The 18,138-nt window shown below is 47.0% G+C and overlaps 2 protein-coding genes across 3 annotated transcripts in view; one reads left to right on the top strand and one right to left on the bottom strand.

Annotated features, from left to right (window-relative positions):
* Thap4 (THAP domain containing 4) overlaps positions 1–7,207 on the bottom strand; it is a 35,009-nt gene extending 27,802 nt beyond the window's left edge. The window contains exons 1-2 of the mRNA XM_051190844.1: positions 6,832–7,207; positions 3,261–4,399 (exon numbers count right to left, since the gene is read on the bottom strand). Of these exons, the coding sequence (XP_051046801.1) occupies positions 3,261–4,399; positions 6,832–6,908 (1,216 nt within the window). The 5' untranslated portion in view covers positions 6,909–7,207. The remainder of the gene's footprint in view (positions 1–3,260; positions 4,400–6,831) is intronic.
* Positions 7,208–7,296: 89 nt separating this feature from the next.
* Atg4b (autophagy related 4B cysteine peptidase) overlaps positions 7,297–18,138 on the top strand; it is a 29,078-nt gene continuing 18,236 nt past the window's right edge. Inside the window, exons 1-3 of one of the 2 annotated variants that reach the window (XM_051190845.1) lie at positions 7,297–7,445; positions 17,648–17,749; positions 17,848–17,919. In XM_051190845.1, coding sequence (XP_051046802.1) covers positions 7,436–7,445; positions 17,648–17,749; positions 17,848–17,919 — 184 coding nt within the window. In that variant the 5' untranslated portion in view covers positions 7,297–7,435. Of the gene's footprint in view, positions 7,446–7,817; positions 7,933–17,647; positions 17,750–17,847; positions 17,920–18,138 lie in introns of those variants that run through there. The other variant, XM_051190846.1, reaches the window with a different exon arrangement.

Consider the following 18,138-nt stretch of genomic DNA (forward strand, 5'->3'; position numbering starts at 1 on the left):
ATGTATTTATAAAATACAGTGACATGACAAGTCTGAAATGAAGGGGATAGAGAAGGAATACCCAGGTGGGTGTGGTGGCCCACACCTATCATCCCAGCACTTGGGAGGCTAAGGCAGGAGATCAGCAGTTCAAGGCCAGGCTTGGCTACACTGTAAGAGGGGAGAAAGGAAGGGAGGAGGAGGAAGCCTTGGAAGCTGTGATGTAAATCTTCAGACTCCAGTCACCCAGGGAACTGGAGTTTGGGGAAGAACAGAAAGCTGGAATGAGGCGGAGAAGCCAGATGAGGCTGAATCCCAAGGTTTCTGTGCCTCTGATCATCAGGAAGCCTGACACATCTAACAAGGTTTCCATTCAAATCTAAAGCAAAAGCTGATAGACACAGGCAGGTGTGGTGGCTCAGGAGTGTAATCTTAGTACTTGGGTAACCACAAATTCAAGGCCAGCCTGGGCTACACGGTGAGACACTGCATCACTAACCAAAGCCAGTAATACGTACGGGCACCTCGGGAATGGCAGTAGAGAATTTAAGAGCATGCCTCGCCTTTCTAGAAATCAGCTGACTTTGTACCTTTCCAGAAGTTAGGCAACAGTTCTGCTGACTCACACCAGGGCCAAGGTCTCAGTCTCAGCGGAAAAGAACAATGTAACCAGAGAGAGGAGGGCACTTTCTTCTGAACTCAAGTCAAAAGTAAAGATGCTTGCTGACTAGTATGATGACATGAGTTCAAACCACTGCACCAGCCACAATGAAATCAACATTTTAAAAAGTAGGCTTAAAGACAACATAGCATTACATCTCACTATAATACCAGTTAAAAGTAACTCCAAAAAATTTCTCCCCTCTACCAACCTATTTACTTCAGGACCATCACCACCATTTAAATTAAAGCTCCAGGACTAAGAGGCTCAAGGAAGAGATGACAAGGTATTGGTGACGAAGGAGTATAGCACAAAGCAAATCCAGAATGGGCCCACAGGCAGAAAAGAACTCACAGCCTCAACTTTAGGTTTTAGGATAGGAAATTTTGCAGAAGAATGAAATAATTTAATAATAATGGAAACAATGTAGACAGAGCCAGGGCTAATTGTTCAGAAAATCCCGTACCAGTGGTCACAGCAAAACACCAAAAGCAACATCATGGGTGAGAATTTACAAGAGTAGTACACCCAGATCAGCTTGTGACTGCCGATTGATTCTCTCCCTTGATGCATTAAAAACTCAGTTTCACTATCTCTGCAGAGGTCCAGAGGCCCTGAAAATTTTGCTGTAGCAGACAGGTCCATCATACCTGTACTGGCAAAAGCTGATACAGATAAGTGAATGTGGTCAGAAAAATTTTCCATGTGTACTGAACACTATCCACACCATCCTGACTCTGTAATGAATACCTAGAAATCAAAATCATTTTTTTCTTTTTGGACACAGGAGTCTCACTATACAGTCTTGGCTGGCCTTGAACTCTCAGATCTACCTACCTCTACCTCCTGGGTTATGGGGATTAAAGGTATGGACCACTATGCCCAGCCTAGAAACCAAATTTTTAAAAGTAAAATAAATGGGCAGGTAAGATGGCTCAGCAAGTAAAGACACTTGCTGCCAAGTCTGAACACCAGAGTCCAATTCCTGGGACCACCTGGTAGAAGGAGAATGACCCCAAACTGTCCTCAGATCTGCCAGTGTATGCCATAGCACCTCCCAATCCCCACATAGATACAAAATAAATGTGATTTACAACAATAGTAAAATGCCGGGTGGTGGTGGCACCTTTAATCCCAGCACTCGGGAAGCGGATCTCTGTGAGTTCTCTGTGAGTTCGAGACCAGCCTGGTCTACAAGACAGCCTACAATGCCACAGAGAAACCCTGTCTCGAAAAACCAAAAAGAAAGAAAAAGAAAAAAGTAAAATGGGAGAACCAAAAATACAGCCAATAAATAAATATAAGACTTATATGCCTATACTAATCTTTTAAAACAAAGAGGTATGTAAAAAGTTTTCCTTCTTTTTCAACTGGAGGGACTCAACTATATATCTCAGGTTAAACTCAGATTCATAGCAATCCTCCTGCCTCAGCCATCCCCACCCCCCCAATGCTTGAACCACAGGCGAAATAAACACCTGGTTAAAATTTCACTGGGCTTATCCAGCATTTAACCTTTATTAAGAGGGCGGCAAGATATAAATTAAAGGCCCTGCTGCCAACGTGACAACCTGAGTCCAGTCTCCAGGGCTAACGTGGCAGAGGAGAACAGTGCCTGACAGACCCTGAAAGCTCTTCTGACTTCTCACCAAGTAGCTCAGGCAGGACTTGAAAAATAAATCTTTTTGCCTTATCTTTTAGGCCCGGGATTACAAGTACGAGAGACCACACCCAGCTGGGTGAGATTTCCTAAACACCTGAAAAAGAGTTTAGCCAGACCATGGTAGCACATGACTTTAATCCCATCACTCGGCAGGCAGGGGCAGGTGGATCCCTGTGAGTTCTGGGCCAGCCTGGTCCACAGAGAGATGTGAATGATGGTCAGAAGACAGGGAGAGCAACAACGACTGGATCTCAAACTCCCAACCCAGCTCAAAAATAAAGTGTTTTTCTTCCCCTTGAGACAAGCATGAGAGACCTTGCCTGCTGACTTGATTTTCATTTTTGTTCTGAGACAGGGTTTCTCTGTCAGAGCTCTCAACTTGGTCATGGTCCCTTTGAGGGTTGAAGGATCATAAATCATCAGAAAACATATATGCAGAGCAGTAGTGGTGTACAACTTTAATCCTAGCATTCAGGAGGCAGAGGTAGGCAGATCCCTGAGTTCAAGGCCAGACTGTTCTACAGAGAAACCCTGTCTAGAAAAACCAAGGGAAAAAAAAAAAAGAAAGAAAAGAAAAAAATAGATTAGACAATATTTAAATTATGATTCACAACAGGATCACAGCATTAGGAAGGTTGAGAACCACTGCTTCATGTAGTCCTGGCTGGCCTGGAGCTAACTACATAGAGCAGGCTGGCCTTAAACTCACACGCCCACCTGCCTCTGCCTCCTGGGCACTGAGAATAAAGGTGTACGTCACCTCGCCTGGCTACTTGCAATGCTAAATCTTCATAGGCACAGACCTCTCCTGTGCCTGGGTCTCCTATACCCTGGGTCTGTGCTCCCTGGCCATTGAGCATTCCCCTGAGAGCACGGGAATGTGTAGCCCACAGACACCAGGGAGAACCTCTCTTAGTGAGAGGAAAGAAGGCAGGGAAGCACACTGCTAGTACTGACCGTGGCTGGGGGGCAGCAGGCCGCTGAGGTAGGGGAGGTAGGGCAGACTTGCTCTCCTCAGCTCGTCCAGCTTCCCCTGCAGCTTGCGGACCTGGCTGTCGGAGCGGTTGACCCTCTGCCGAAGGCTCTTTAGCTCTCCGTTCTTCTTCTCCACCTGCTCCCGAAGGCAGCACACCTGGCTCTTGTTCTGCCGAGCCGAAAAGCAGTAGGAGTGCAGGGAGTCGATGAGCCTGCAGGCCCCCGAGGCCGACAGGATGACCTCGTTGATAGACATGGGGCTGGCATCACTGTGCTCGCTCTGCACGGCTTCTGCAGCTGGCTTTGGGGTTACATCAGTAGGCGGGGCAGAGGGGCTCTGGGAAGCCTTCTGCGGGGTCGCTGTAAGTGAGGAACCTGGAGGACTCTGGGCCACACTGTTGCCACTGCACCTTGGCTCCGCATCTCTCTTCGGCCTCTTTCGGTCAATGGGCTCACGGGGGACAGTTGGCCTCTCTCGAGTGTGCTTGGAGGAGAAACTGTAAGAATGAAGTGAGCCAATAAACTTGCAAGCTCCAGATCCTGGGGGTGTGAAGTCGTCCATGGAGATACCACTCTTGTCTGCCCCGCCTGCATCATGGGAGGAAGAAGCCTTTTGGTGGTCAGCCCCTGCAGCTGATACTTCTGCTTCTTCCGGGCTGCGGGCCAGTGGGGTGGCCAGTCCAGCTCCTGGAGTTCTTTCTAGGGACTGCCCCTGCTCCTGACTGACAGCACCTGGGGTGGCCTTGGGGGTTGCATCACTTTGTGGAGAAGCTCGCTTCAACTTTCGGGCCTCGGGCTTGGCTGTCGAGTTATCACTTGAGGGCAGTGAGGGACCTCCGGTTCCTTTCCCTGTTGCTGCGCTTGTGTGGCCTCTCATGGTCCCTGTGGTCTTTCTCCTAGCGTGGCCATGGCCTCCAGCCCCCCTTTTCTTCTCTGACAGGTGGAAAATAGAGGGCACAGCTGTGGGCTTCAGCAGGCGATGCTGGTCCTCCAGTCTTTTGGAGAAACTGTCTTTGGTGAAGTGCTCACTGCAGAGGAATGAATACTTAGTTGGGGTCCAATTATCCCTCTGAACGGCTTTTAACCACTGGATCAGTCGTTTGGAGTCTTTTAGGGGGAACCTGCGGGGCAAATAACAAAGTACTTACTTAGAAATACTTTGATGCCTTTCCCTAAAACTATCATCGATAAAAGCAAATCAAGTATTTCGCAAGCATCCAAACTCATACTGATGTCATCCACTTAAAACCTCATTAGGATTTCAGGACATCTTGCAGGTCATTAGGATTTCAGGGCATCTTGCAGGTCATTACCGAAATGGAAAGGAGAAAGCTCTACTGTCTTTTAGGACCCTGAGTCTATATATAGGGTAGAGAGGAAGGAAGGATACACCTCCCAGGTGTGGCAAGTGACCCTGCGCACAAAAGAGTGCTCGGAGACACCAGACAACAGGAGACAATTTTCACAACTAAGTGGACCACTGACCAAATCATCTGGTACCTGAAAGGAAGGGTCTGGGTGCTACAACTCTACTGAGAAGCCCATAGAGTTGACAGCAAGAGACTAGGAAATATCTCAGAGGCCCAGCTAAAAAGAGCTGAGGCTCTTAGCTCACGGTATAGTAAACAGCTTTAGCAAAAAGCCCCAAAGCTCCAGCCAGGCCTAATGGTGCAGAACTGTGATCTCGGTTACTCTGAAGTGAGACGGTCACAAGTTCAACGTCTACCGGGCTAGAGTAAGTTCAAGGCCTCCCTGGGTAACTTCATGTCTTTTTAAATAAAGAGCCAGGTGTTGTAGAGGCTACCTTGTAATTCCAGTACTCAGGGGAAGAGGGTGGGATGATTCACAAGCCAGTGTCACCCTTAGCTACTGAGGCCAGCCTCACTCACCTCAGCCGATTTTTGTCTCAATAAATAAATAAACAAACAAACAAACAAATAAAGAGCAACAAGTTGTTTATGGTGGCTCATGCCCATAATCCTAGCACGTGGGAGGCAGAAGCAGGACTGCCACAAGTTTGAGACCAGCATAGACTCTGAGCTGTAGGCCAACAAAGCTATTCAATGCAAAGCTATCTGTCTCACAACACCAAAACCACACAACAACAACAACAAAAACCCAGCAATAAAAAATGGTAAATTATGCTGTATGTCTCAGCAGGAAAAAATTTAAAAGATACTCAACAACATACTTAGTAATTTCTTCCCTCAGCTAATGAAGCTATTTAATAATTTTTCTTTTTTCAAGACAGGGTTTCTATGTATTGCTTTAAAGCCTGTCCTGGAACTAGCTCTGTAGACCAAGGTGGCCTCGAACTCACAGAGATCCACCTGCCTCTGCCTCCCGAGTGCTGGGGATTAAAGGCGTTCACCACTAACGCTCGACTAAAAATCACTTATTAAGGCAGTATCTGTAAGGCTGGTGGCCATGATCAACTGCTAAGAGCTCCACCTAAAATCTTCCAGCTCTCTGGAGGCAGGTGGGAACCAAGACTAGCTCTAACAGGATTCATCTGGATGTTCTAAGCAATGCGACATTCTAACCTTATTTCTCAATGTTTGTGAGCTTGACTCCTAGAGCTCCCCCGCCCCCAATTCGGGCACTGTCCACCCCTATACCGTGTTAGGACATCGACAATGCCAAGCAGCAGATCTCGTAACTCTGCCTCATTTTTAAAAATTGTTACCAAAACTTCTGGGATATGTTTTAACTGAAATTGTCAAGGAAACATTTCTGGTTGATTTTTTTACGGTTTAAAACAGTTACTAGGTTTTGTTTTGAACCAGACCGTAAAGACCAACCCTGTGAACTTTCAACAGACACGTGCCATTCCCATCTTCAAATTTTAACGGCAAGTCCGAAAAGGTAGCAGGATGTGCGAAGTGGCTTCTAAGGCAGAGCCCCTTGGCTCGCTGTTCACTCCTGCTGGAGAGGACCAACTCAAATGGGGGAGTCTAGAAAGCCTTAGGAAGGCGCGGCCCGCTCCGGGGCCACCCGAGAACCTTCCGGGAAGCCCTTCCACGGTCCTGCCGCCGGCCTGTGCCGGAATGCAGGATGCGGGGGGTGTTCAGTGCCAGTGCCCTGGCCGCAGGACCCCCGGAGGAGAGCGATGTGGGCTAAGGATGCAGGAAGTAGAGCTGCGTGCGCCGGGCCGCACTCCTGCCACACACCTCCAGGCGGGCTGTCCCGCTGAGGCAAGAGCGGAGAACTGCCCGAAACCTAAGGTCAGGTTTAACCCGAGAAAGCGCCCTTGCAGGATGCTCCCGAACCTGGCAGCGCCAGCCCAAATCAGTGCGGCGCCGGTTGGTGGCGGTGGCGCCGGGGGCCTCCGGCCGCTCTACCCGAGGCATGGCCGCGCCGGTCCCCAAAGCCGGCGGTTCGGACCAAGGTCACAAAGCTTCACGACCCCTTCCACCTCCCTCAGCTGCGCTCGGCTGGCCGCCCTCCCACCCCGGCTCCCCGTCGCCCGAGCCCGGCCCACCGCGCGGCCTCAGTTTCCCCCGCGGGCCCGGCCGGGGCGGGGGCGTGGCGGACCCGGAGGCGGGCCGCGTACCTGTGGAAAGAGACAGCGCGTTTCTCGCCTTTGCCCTGCCGGTTGGAGCAGTTCACCGCCGCGCAGCAGATCACCATTGCGGGCCTCGGTCGTGGGCGCCGCCAGGCTCCGGTGCTTGCTGCCCGCCCGCTGGCCCGACCCGCCCCGAGGGAGCGCGGCGACACAGCTCGGGACGTGGGCCGCGGCCGAGCCGTACGGCAAGATGGCTGCGCGCTGCCGCCCGCACCACGCTGCGCCCGGGCGGCCGGGCCACGGCGCGAGCGTCGCGGCCGCAGCGGGCGGTGAGTCCGTACCGAGACATGCGCGGGGAACCGTCTGTACGGAAAGATGGCTGCGCCGGGCGAGCGCCGCTCGGGCCGGCTCCCGGGTGCTTCCGAAGTGGCGGCGCGGGGCGGGGTGGGGGCGGCGCGGGGGCGGGGCGATCGGGTCCCGTCGCGAGCCACAGGCGCCGAGGCCCCGCCCCCGCGTTCCCACCGCCGTACGGCGAGATGGCGACGCCCGCGCTTCCGCTGCGCCGCGCTTGGCTACCGCGGCTTCCCGTCGCCGTGTCGCGCAGTAGTCCGTCGGAGCGACACCGCGGTCAGTCGGCGACCGGACAGGGAAGATGGACGCAGGTGAGGAGGGCGGGCGCCTGCCGTGGCGGGCGGGCTGGCTGGCTCCTGAGGACGCCGGGTGGGGCGGGGACCGGTGTGTTTAGCGGGGCGGGCCGCAGCTGCGTCCCGCACCGGGTTCGCGGGGTCACCCGTCAACGCCGCGGCCTCCGGCGCCTCCGAGGCCCGTGGTGAGCGCCCCAGCCTGTGGGCACGGCGGCTCGGGAGGGAGCGCCGCGAGCCCGAGGGACGATCAGGACGCGGGTGCATTGGTGCCCGGGGCGGAGCCGTGCGCCGCGGAGCTAGGCCACGCCGCGCCCAGCGAAGGAGCCGAGCGCTTTAACTTCTGTCAAGTTGTCGGCTGATGTTCCAACAGCCGCGGGATGCACGTCTTTTGTCTTTAAAGTTCAGTAACCTGTGTAGGTGATCCACGCTTCTGTGTCTGCGGCTGGAGACCATGATTCAGTCGCACCCCGCTTTGACTTCTTGGCGTCCTAATACCAGGTTAAGTGTGGGTGGTGTTTTTTTTTTTAAACAGACTCTTGATCCGAAGCTCCAGAGAGAGAGTACAGGTCTTTGTTTTTCCTGGCAAACTGTCTTGGAGATGTAAATCCACCAAATACATCGTTTCCTAACAGACCTAAAAATATCCACCCCCCACCCCCCCCAAAGGTTCTCTCTCTCCAATTCCCCCAGAGCATTGGAGTTTTCGTTTTTAAAGAACTGTTTTGCCTTCCAAAATCCACTCCTCTTTGAAGGAATCCTGTCACCTGGTTTAATTGTACCTGTATTGACTGGCATTGCTTTTGGTATTTTTTCGTCTACTGACATCTGCACCATAGATGAAGTTGCCTATTACTTGGGAGTGATGCTTACAGTTCATACACATGGCAGTAGTTTGTGGCATCTATTTCTTCAGTGTTTTAAATAGCTGGAGGAAGCAGAAACCTTGACTCCCCAAGAAGCTTGAACCAGATGTAAATTGTGGATGGATGGAGATATATACATGTATGTATGTATGTATGTATGTATGTATGTGTACATATATATTTTAGAGTGAATAACTGAAATTGTCACAATGCTTGCTGGAGGAATGGAGTGAGTAACACACACAGTTATTTAGTTATCCCACCCCCCTCTTTAAGACTGCCTCACCATATAGTCTTGTCTGATCTGGAATTCATAGCTATGTAGACCATGCTGGCCCCAAAGTCACAGGATTCTGCCTGCTACTGCCTCCCCAGCGCAGGGATTAAAGATGAGCAAGCCCCTCCTTGACTCCACTTCCCTCTTAGATACATTTTGGGTACCTACGGCTCTAATATGAGATGTTTAAAGACAGAAAGCCCAGTTTAATAGTCAGTTATATTACCTTTCATGTGAAAAACTGCCCAAGTATGTAACTGTGTAGTGAAACGTGTGATGTTTTTCTGTTGGCTTAATCACGGCACACGAATCTACCGCTGCTCCACTGCTCAGCACCCCACTGGCCACTCAAGGCTTCTAGTCCCTCCGCTCCCCCTCTGCCGAAGCCACAGTATGAGGTTTAAATTAAGTGTTTATCGTTCTATTTATCAGTAAGACTCGGGAGTTAAGGCTGGGGTAAACATCTGCTAGCTGAGAGAGGCTAAGTAGCAGCTAGCTGACCTTGCTCTTTTGGCCAGAGACACCACTGGAGAAGTCTCTTCCCTTGTCCCAGAACCAAGAGGAAGCTCAGCCTCCGGTCCCTGCCCTTTTCGTTCCTGTGTCTTCTGTATCCAATAGCTGACTCCTCTGTGGCCAACTCTGGTCAGCTAGTTGCTGGCTTCACCCTCTGATTCAAGGTCTAACTATTGGGCAGCTTTAGAAGTGTCAGAGTGCTTTCCAAATATCCTATCCTGCATATGGGACCTTACGTGGGTATTGAATGCTGCTGAGAGATCAAACTCAAAAAGACATTTGCATTTGAAGACGGGTGTTAGTACTGATAAAAATGCATACGATCTTTTTTAGGGTATGATGGGGCAGTTTTTCTCCTGATATAATGCTGGATGGTCTTTTATGGTCTACTCCCTGATCTCCCAGGTCCTTGAAGCTTCTGCCTTCCTTCACCACTGTAATATGGCTTCTGGTTGTTCTTATCATTGTGTTCCTCCCCCTCATCCCCTAAGCAGGGTCCCTACAGAACCCTGGCTGTTCTACAATTCACAATGTAGACTAGGCTGGCTTTGAACTCAGAGAGACGGGCCTGCCTCTACCTCCCGAGTGCTGGGATTAAAGGCATGTGCCACCATGCTTCACCTTACTTGCCTTTTGTGTAAACTACTCTAAATTCCTTGAACATCAGGAATTGTAATCTAGACATTGGACTAGAAAAATGGACTGTAAAAATTGCTATCTTGAGCTAGCTGACATTCTCTACAGTCAGGAGTATATAGGATTGGATGGTGCTCATATGGGAGAATGATACGACCAGTTATAGGAATTGTAGCAGAAGGACCAAGAAAAATCTCACTTTGAAAGTATATTTTTGAGATATTCATTATTTTTCCCTTCCCTCTCCTCTCTCCAAAGCTTCTTACATATATCCACCCCTTGCTCTTTGAAAGTAAATTCTTTTTTGTTTGTTTTGTTGAGACAGGGTTTCTCTGTGTAACAATTCTGGCTGTCCTGGAACTAGCTTTGTAGACCAGACTGGCCTCGAACTCACAGAGATCTATCTGCCTCTGCCTCCCGAGTGCTGAGATTAAAGGCATGTGCCACCACTGCCTGGTGAAATTACATTCATACTGAGGCCAAAACAAACAAAAAGTAACTGCTAGGGGAGCAGACTGGAAAGCAGCATGGATTTTGGTGTGCTCAAGTGTGGTGAGTGAGAGTCAATGGAGTTAAGTGAAGTAGAGGACTGGAGAGATGGCTCAGTGGTTAAGGAACTAACTTGTTGCTCTTCAAGAGGACTCCAGTTCAGTTCCTAGGATCTGTGTCAGGCAGCTCTTGGTATTCTAGGGGGACCTGATGCCTCTGGCTTCCCAAGGCAGCTGCACTCACATGCAAATGCCCACATGCAGACACACATGCCGCCTACACATAGTTTATTTCCTTTTTGGTTTTTGGAGGTGGTTTCTCTGTGTAGCCCTGACTATCCTGGAACTCACTCTGTAGATCAGGCTAGTCTCGAACTCAAGAGATCTGCCTGTCTCTGGAGTGCTGGGATTAAATGCATGTACCACCACCAATGCCTGGCTTAGGTTTTTGTTTTTTATGCAAAGACGGAGAAAAATTTAGATTCAATCATGGATCCTTGCTAGGGCACAGTGACAACTCAGGTATTTATTCTGAATAGGAAGGTTTTGAGAGGAGTTTGTGATTGTGATTGTACTGAAGTTAACAGACTGGTTCTTGGGATTTTTAAAAACATTTATTTTTCTATAATTTGTATTTGTTTTTTAATTCAAATATAATTAATGATTTTTCCGCCTTACCTTTTCTTCTTCCAACCACTCCCATGTACGCCGTCTGTCTCACAGATTCATGTCTTTGCCTCTCTAGGGCTGGGATAAAAGCATGTACCACCATCATCCAGCTGGCAGTAGTTCTTTTTCTAGGGTAGGGGCTCCATGAGATTTCCCCCTTAGTGGCAAGCTCGTTGGCCACCAGCTCACAAGTAATGACAGAGATTTGTTAATTATGAAAGGTTGGCCTTAGCTTAGGCTTGTCAGAGCTAGCTCTTATAACTTAAATTAACCCATTTATATTAATCTACTTTCTGCTATGTGGCATTACCTCTCTTCCATCTTGCACCTCCTGTTTCTTCTCCGTGTCTGACTGGCAACTCTACCTTTCTTCTTCCTAGAGTTCTCCATCTGCCCTGAAGTCTTGCCTATATCTCCTGCCCAGCTATTGGCCGTGCACCTTTGTATTACACCAGTCATAGCACTACACAGTGTGCAAATATCCCACAGTCTAATATATCCCCCTTTTGTCTAAATAAAAAGGAAAGGTTTTAACTCTTACATAGTAAAACTATGTGCAATAAGAACAATTAACAGGTAAGAATTACATGCACAATATCCAGTACATTTGAATTTGGCAAATTCAGAGAAATTTATATGTTCGTGAGTCCAAAGTTTTGTACCTAATTCTTTTCCATCCTAACTTGTATTTCCAACCCAAAACTATCTTTTTAGAACTTGAAACGATGTCTTAGATAAACAATTTGAGCTTTTATGTCTCTCAACCTTATAAACTTTATCCCTCTTTTGTGAGTTTCATTTCTGAATTTGGTAATGGGGAAAACTATAACTACAACTATCCAGTCTTCAACTCTATCAGAGACCCAAGATGGATATAATATTATATAATATTACCTAAGTAAAAATGTGGAGCAGACAGCTTCCAGAACTGTAGAAGTGACAGAAGCCCTGGCTGCTTAGACAGACTCCCACGGCTCCTCTGCAGACTCCAACGGGGTACCCATCTCTGACCTGTAGTCCTAGAATACCTTACAGACTCTTCTGTGGAGCAGGAATTTTGAAGGACTGACCTACCTTGTCTTGGCAAAGTCTGACAGTTGCTTTCTTTTGTGTACTGCTTGTTCAGTTTGGACAGCATACTGTCAGCAGTTGAAGGGAGGGTAATTTCTTGCCCAGTGGCTAACTTTGCTCCAAGGAAATCAAACTCCATATGGAGGTTCTTTGATGTTCATCATCCTTTTTTGAAGTAAATTGGTGTTATCAAGAACAGACATGTCTCGCTGCCCTAAAAAGACTTAACGTTATTAAAATATTTATAATGCCATATTCTGTAGGTCTCTGAAGTGTTTGAAGGCCATCTTTCTAAAATATATCTTGACCTGGAAAGCATACCAAACATGGCCACAAATTTGATTGTTATAGATGACTACCAACCTACATTTCTTAATTAGTTTAAAATTTTTGTAATAATAGCCTTTAAGGACTAGAACTTTACACTTTAAAATGAGCTGTATAGGTATAATACCTTAACAAGAGTAGAGACATATATACAGTATGTTAAAACAAAAATAACCTTAAATTTGTATCAATATATGAAACTATCTTAAACAAGAGTAGAAACATATACAGATGACAAAAATAACATTAAATTTGTATCTATACAAAAATCCATACCAGTGTAAAGTATTTAAGACTAGTAGTTGCTTTTTAGTTTAAAAGTAGATTCAATAATCTGCCTATTTTCTTATCATTCCTGTACCCCTTCTGTTGGTGTCACCCTTGTTCAGGTCTTGTTTAGGCGCTATGCTAATTAGACTCTATGGGTAGCTTCTGACATTTCCAGGAGATGTACTCTCACAGCAAACTTCTGTCCTTCTGGCGCTTAGAGTCTTTTGGCCCCTCTTTCCTGATGATCCCTGAGTCTTAATCTCAGGAGATATGTTGTAGATGTAACAGTTGGGGATGGGTACCACATGGTCACTTGTCCTCTTGTGTTTGTAACAGTTTTCATCTGTTGAGAAGCTTCTTTGTTGGGTGAGAACTGCACCTATCTGTGAGCATATGGGGTGTAGTAATGTAATGATTGTAGGTTCTCCAGGACCCAAGGTCTTCTAGCCCAGGTTGCTGGCTAGGTTTCTATTGCCAGGCACGAGTTTCCTCTTAAAAGCAATAACAAACCTTTGAAAAAACAAACAAACTTTTGAGATAGGGACTTTCCGTGTATCCCAAGTTGGCCTCAAACTCAGATGACCCTCCTTCCTCAGACTCCAAGGTTGAGCATCATTCTTACCTTCAAAAGTATAAGAATCAGATTATTGTTGGACTTTCTTTGGGCCTCCAGTCCCCAAATTATGACATGGAGACTTCTTACTAATTATGATTGCTTAGTTTAGCTTAGGCTTGTTCCCAACTAGCTCTTAAAACTTAAATTAGCCTGTTATATTAATCAATGTTCTGCCACGTGGCTCATACCTCCCCTCCATACTATACTTCCAATTCCTTCCAAGTCTTAACTGCTTTAATCTACAAACCTTAATCCTCTTTCTGAGTTCCGCTCTCTCCCCAGAGTCCTGCCTAGTCTTTGCTGCCTAGCTATTGGCCATTGAGCTTCTTATTAAACCAATCAGAAGTTACCTTAGGCAGAGACACATCTTCATGGTGTACAAAAAGATTATTCCACAACATAAGATATATTGCAGTAATCTTTAAAAGAGATCTACTGGCTATGTTTTTGTGATTCTCGCTGCTTGAATGACAGTGTAATTTGTGGTTAAGTAAAAAGGTTAGTTCCATTCATTGAGCACGGTTCTCTGTTTTTCTGGTAGTCGGAGAAATGATATTAAATCATAGTACTTTTCCTAACTAAACTGTCATATTATTAAAACACTTTCCATTTTCCCTTTCAGTTGTGATCTCAGAAGTCCCAGGAAGAGGGTGGGGAAGTCAGCCTCTAGGGAGCTTGACCAAATGGAAGAGCTCTTTCAGGGACCCCTTACTTCCCCTGTGTGTTGTCTGATGCCACATTTAACTTATTGCTGGGGGTTTGGAAACTGTTTTTTCTGTCTTGGGCCATTTGTAATGCTTTGTAAGTGGCATGCATTGGGTATAAAGATAGAACAGGGGTGGTGCAGTTGAACTAAAGAACGCTGGAGAAGTGTGGAGGCCAGTTGACGTCCAGAGGGGCGAGTCCTTGTGCTGGGACTCTCACTGGTGGTGGTGAGCTTAGGTTTTGCACCTGTCTGGGTTCTCATCCTATTTCTTGAGTGAGGCCATAGAAGCTTGGCGATGGGTATCATGTGGATGATGGCTCCAGGTGTGGGCTTTACCTCCAGAAGCAAGCCTCAGTCATAATCAGTTTGAAAACTGTTACTTAATAAAGTTCCAGAGGGTCAGGAATTTCTCTTCCCTGTCAGCTTGGCCTGGATGATGCTCTGTGAATGGCTTCTCAAACTGTGTGTTTGTCTGTTTCAGTTGACATTGTGGTATGCCCATGTAAGTGGGGTATTGTGGGAATGGTGGCTTGTGTGCACCTCCTGTCCTCCAGACCGGTGGGATGGATACCTGTAACAACAAAAGGAAGAGAGCGCCTTCGTGTGCCCTTCTAGTTGGAATCATTGAGGCCATGGAGCCTTAGGTGCTCATTTTCCGAGGTGAAAGGTCAAAGTCACCCGTGCTGGCCCTTGTGGTAGCATAGCTGCTTTCTGCTCTAAATGCACTTACAAGGCTGTGTGTGTGTGTGCGCGTGCGTGTGTGTACGCGTGAATGCATGCTTTCTTTCTTTTTTAGACAGAGTCTTACTCTGTATGCCTGGCTTCCTTGGATAGATATCCACTTGTCTCTGCCTCCAGAATGCTGAGATTAAAGGTGTGTGCCATCACGCCAGGACTGTTTGCCTTTCTTGTGGAAAGTTTGTTGGGTTAGAATCTGTTTTGGCAAAGAAACACATTTGACTTGAATCTCCTGTACATTGTTACACTCCCATTTAGGAACAGAATGGATTTCTTTCCACAAAGTTATTTCAAGAATTGGAGAAGGCTGGCTCTGTGAGAGTGTGCTTAAGGCACTCCCAGTTGGTTCAGAGTTCTAGAACCCTTTCTCCCCAGCCCAGTGAGGAAAGTACATAGCTGTTCCCACTTCACCAGTAAGAAAACAGAGACATGGAAGGACACTTGCCCTTGGTGGCTTCAGACCCGTGGTTCCACAGCTCTGCTCTTGACGACCACACAGGAAGGAATGCCTTTGATACTCTGACAGGTGCATATACTCCTGCAGCTTACTCTCAGGAACAAAGTAAATCCTGTTCTGACTTGCGGAGGATGCAGTGTGATGGGAAGAATGGGAGAGTGGCACAGATAGCAGCTGCAGCTAGCTAGGCCCAGGGAAAGGCGACTCACTCAGTGGAGTGTGGGGTTCTGTTGGAGGACGGGGCACTTCTCTCCACAGACCATTGAGATTACTGTTGCTTCTTAGCTGCTATGAGGCTGTGGGAGTTGTGATTGCCTCTTTGTAGTTTTGTTTCCTTCTGGTTTCTTCACCCCAAGCCTGGCTGTTGGTTTGTCAAGCTCCACAACCCATAATTTTCATAGTTACGATAGTAGACTTGGTGATGCATTTGAACTTAATAGAGCCCCACTTACTGCTTTCACTTTGAAGTTGGCTTCCTTACCTGTGAAATTTGCTAATAAACCTAAGAAATTTGCCTACTCAGCGTTTTGCCGCTTTAGACATTAGGGACGCATGATGTTTTTTGACTTCTTGAAAACATGAACATGAATGCTAATTTATCCCAACTTAGCCTTTAGCATCATGTACTAAAATAACCGTATATAAGAATGGGAGAGATTAAGTTGGGCATAGGATTACCAAGCAGTTTGTTGACATTGTCTTGGAAATAAACAGCTAAAATCAGTACAGAGTTCCAGGACAAGGCCTACTACTGGGCCTGGCCCTGCCTTTCTCAGAAAGCCTCTGTTGCTGAGGACTTGTCAGTCTGTCTTCTATTTCTGAGGGTACATTCCAGCATTTCCCAGCCTGTGACTGTACCCAGAGAAGCCCTCTGGTCATAGTAAAATGTGTATGCTTTCAATTCTGTGATTCTGCATCCTTGCCTTGATATTAATGACACTGACTGACATTGATGCCCTTCTGTCTGCCTGCCAGCACCTCATGGGAGATCTTTCATGAAAGCTTCATTGCTGTGTAGTAAAGCAGCCCTGTTATTACCCCATTTTTATGGGAGAGTGATTGTGTACACTCAAGTTATATAAATGGCTTAGGAGTGCCTTGTGAGTGCCCTAGCTAGACTTAGACTCTGGCTCCCAGGGCTCAGAGGTGGTGCCCACCTTTGCTGTGTCCTTTCACTAGCACAGAAGCTGAATACCCTGGGTATCCGTATCCACAGTATATAGCAGGTGGTTGGGAGAGTCCTAGAGGGCGCCTTCTTGGGGCTGTAGCCCAGTTGGTAGAGTGCTTGCCTAGAATACATGAAGCCAGCATGGGGGTTCAGTTCCCAGCACTCAAGAATTAGGGGCTGAAGGATCAGGAGTTTAAGGTCATTCTTGGCTACATTTCAAGGATGGGATTTGTGAGACCCTGTCTCAAAATGTAAAGCTGGGCATGGTGGTGCACACCTTTGATTTCAGCATTTGGAAGGCACATATCAGGTTCCAGGGCAGTCAGAGCTGTGTAGGAAGACCCTGTCTCCAAAAGAAAAAAAAAAAAAAATGTTTGAAATTTTGCTCAAAGTTTCTTTCCTGTGTCAGATGATGATTCAGTGACTTAGACTCTGGAGAGCTCATCTGACTGCCATGCCCAGCCTTCAGCACAGCAACAATCTCACAGGCTGTCTGTCTTGTATGCTCATATATTTGTTCATGAGGCTATTAGGAAACTGCAAAGACACAGGTGTTGAAAGAATCTTTAGTGCAGAAATGATCTCAGTGTGAAATCAGACAAAAACAAAAAACCAAAAACAAGCTGGTAATCCCAGCATTCGGGAGACAGAGGCAGGCAGATCTCTGTGAGTTTGAGGCCAGCCTGGTCTATAGAGCCAGTAGCAGGACAGGCTGCAATATAGAGAAACAATTGAGAGTCTGGAGGGAGCAGGATGCCAGCCGGCTCTCCGGTAAGATAGACCACGTGGAAATACATAGATTAGTAGAAATGGGTTAACACTTAAGACAGAGCTAGCCGATAAGAGACAACTGGCCAACAGCATTATATCAAATACAGAGTCTCGGTGTGTTAATTGGGGCTGGCGTGGCGGCGGGGACCAGCGGCTGGCGGAAAAACCTTACTCCTAACATATGGCGCCAATGTGGCTAATAAGAACTTCCACTTAAAATTTAACAAAAGCTTAAAAAAGGGTTTTACAAACAAAAAAACAGATGTCATTCTGTAAATATGTTTCTCATACTGGTTAATGAATAAAGCACTGTTGGCCAATAAGACTAGGAGACTAGGAGAGAAGGAGGATTCGAGGAAGTACTAAGGAGGAGTAGGAGTCAAGATGGAGAGTCTGGAGAGAGCAGGACGCTGGCTGGCTCTCCAGTAAGACCATGTGGAAATACATAGATTAACAGAAGTGGGTTAATACTTAAGACAAAGCTAGCCGATAAGAGACAAGTAACTGGCCAACACCATTATATCAAACACAGAGTCTCAGTGTGTTATTTGGGGCTGGCGTGGCAGTGAGGACAAGACCAGCGGCTTGTCTCAAAATAAACAAAACAAACAAAAAAATGAAATCAGACAAATGTGTTTCTGTTTCCACAGCCACCTTGACATATGATACTCTCCGGTTTGCTGAATTCGAAGATTTCCCTGAGACCTCAGAGCCTGTTTGGATTCTGGGCAGAAAATACAGCATTTTCACAGGTATTATCCACTTGGCTCTGATTACTTCTGCAGAAATCTTGAGATGACAATTATCTGCTGACTTTCACTTTGTTTGTCTCCCTCTTTTAAATAACTAGAGAAGGACGAAATCTTGTCTGATGTGGCATCCAGACTCTGGTTTACATACAGGAGAAACTTTCCAGCCATTGGTGAGTACTTTTTTTTTTTTTTTTTTTTTTTTTTTATCTTTTTCAAATGTTTTGGTTTGTTTGTTTTTAATCTACATATCTGTCTGTGTCTGTGTGGGGGATTCAGGCACATATATGGAGGTCAAAGGACAGCCTACAGTTTTAGTCCTTGCCTTTCACCTTGTTTGAGACAAGGTCTCTTATTAGTCATCACTGCATGTCGGTCTAGCTGGTCCAGAT

The sequence above is a fragment of the Phodopus roborovskii genome, unplaced genomic scaffold, assembly GCF_943737965.1.
Source record: "Phodopus roborovskii unplaced genomic scaffold, PHOROB, whole genome shotgun sequence".
In the NCBI taxonomy this organism is placed as follows: Eukaryota; Metazoa; Chordata; class Mammalia; order Rodentia; family Cricetidae; genus Phodopus; species Phodopus roborovskii.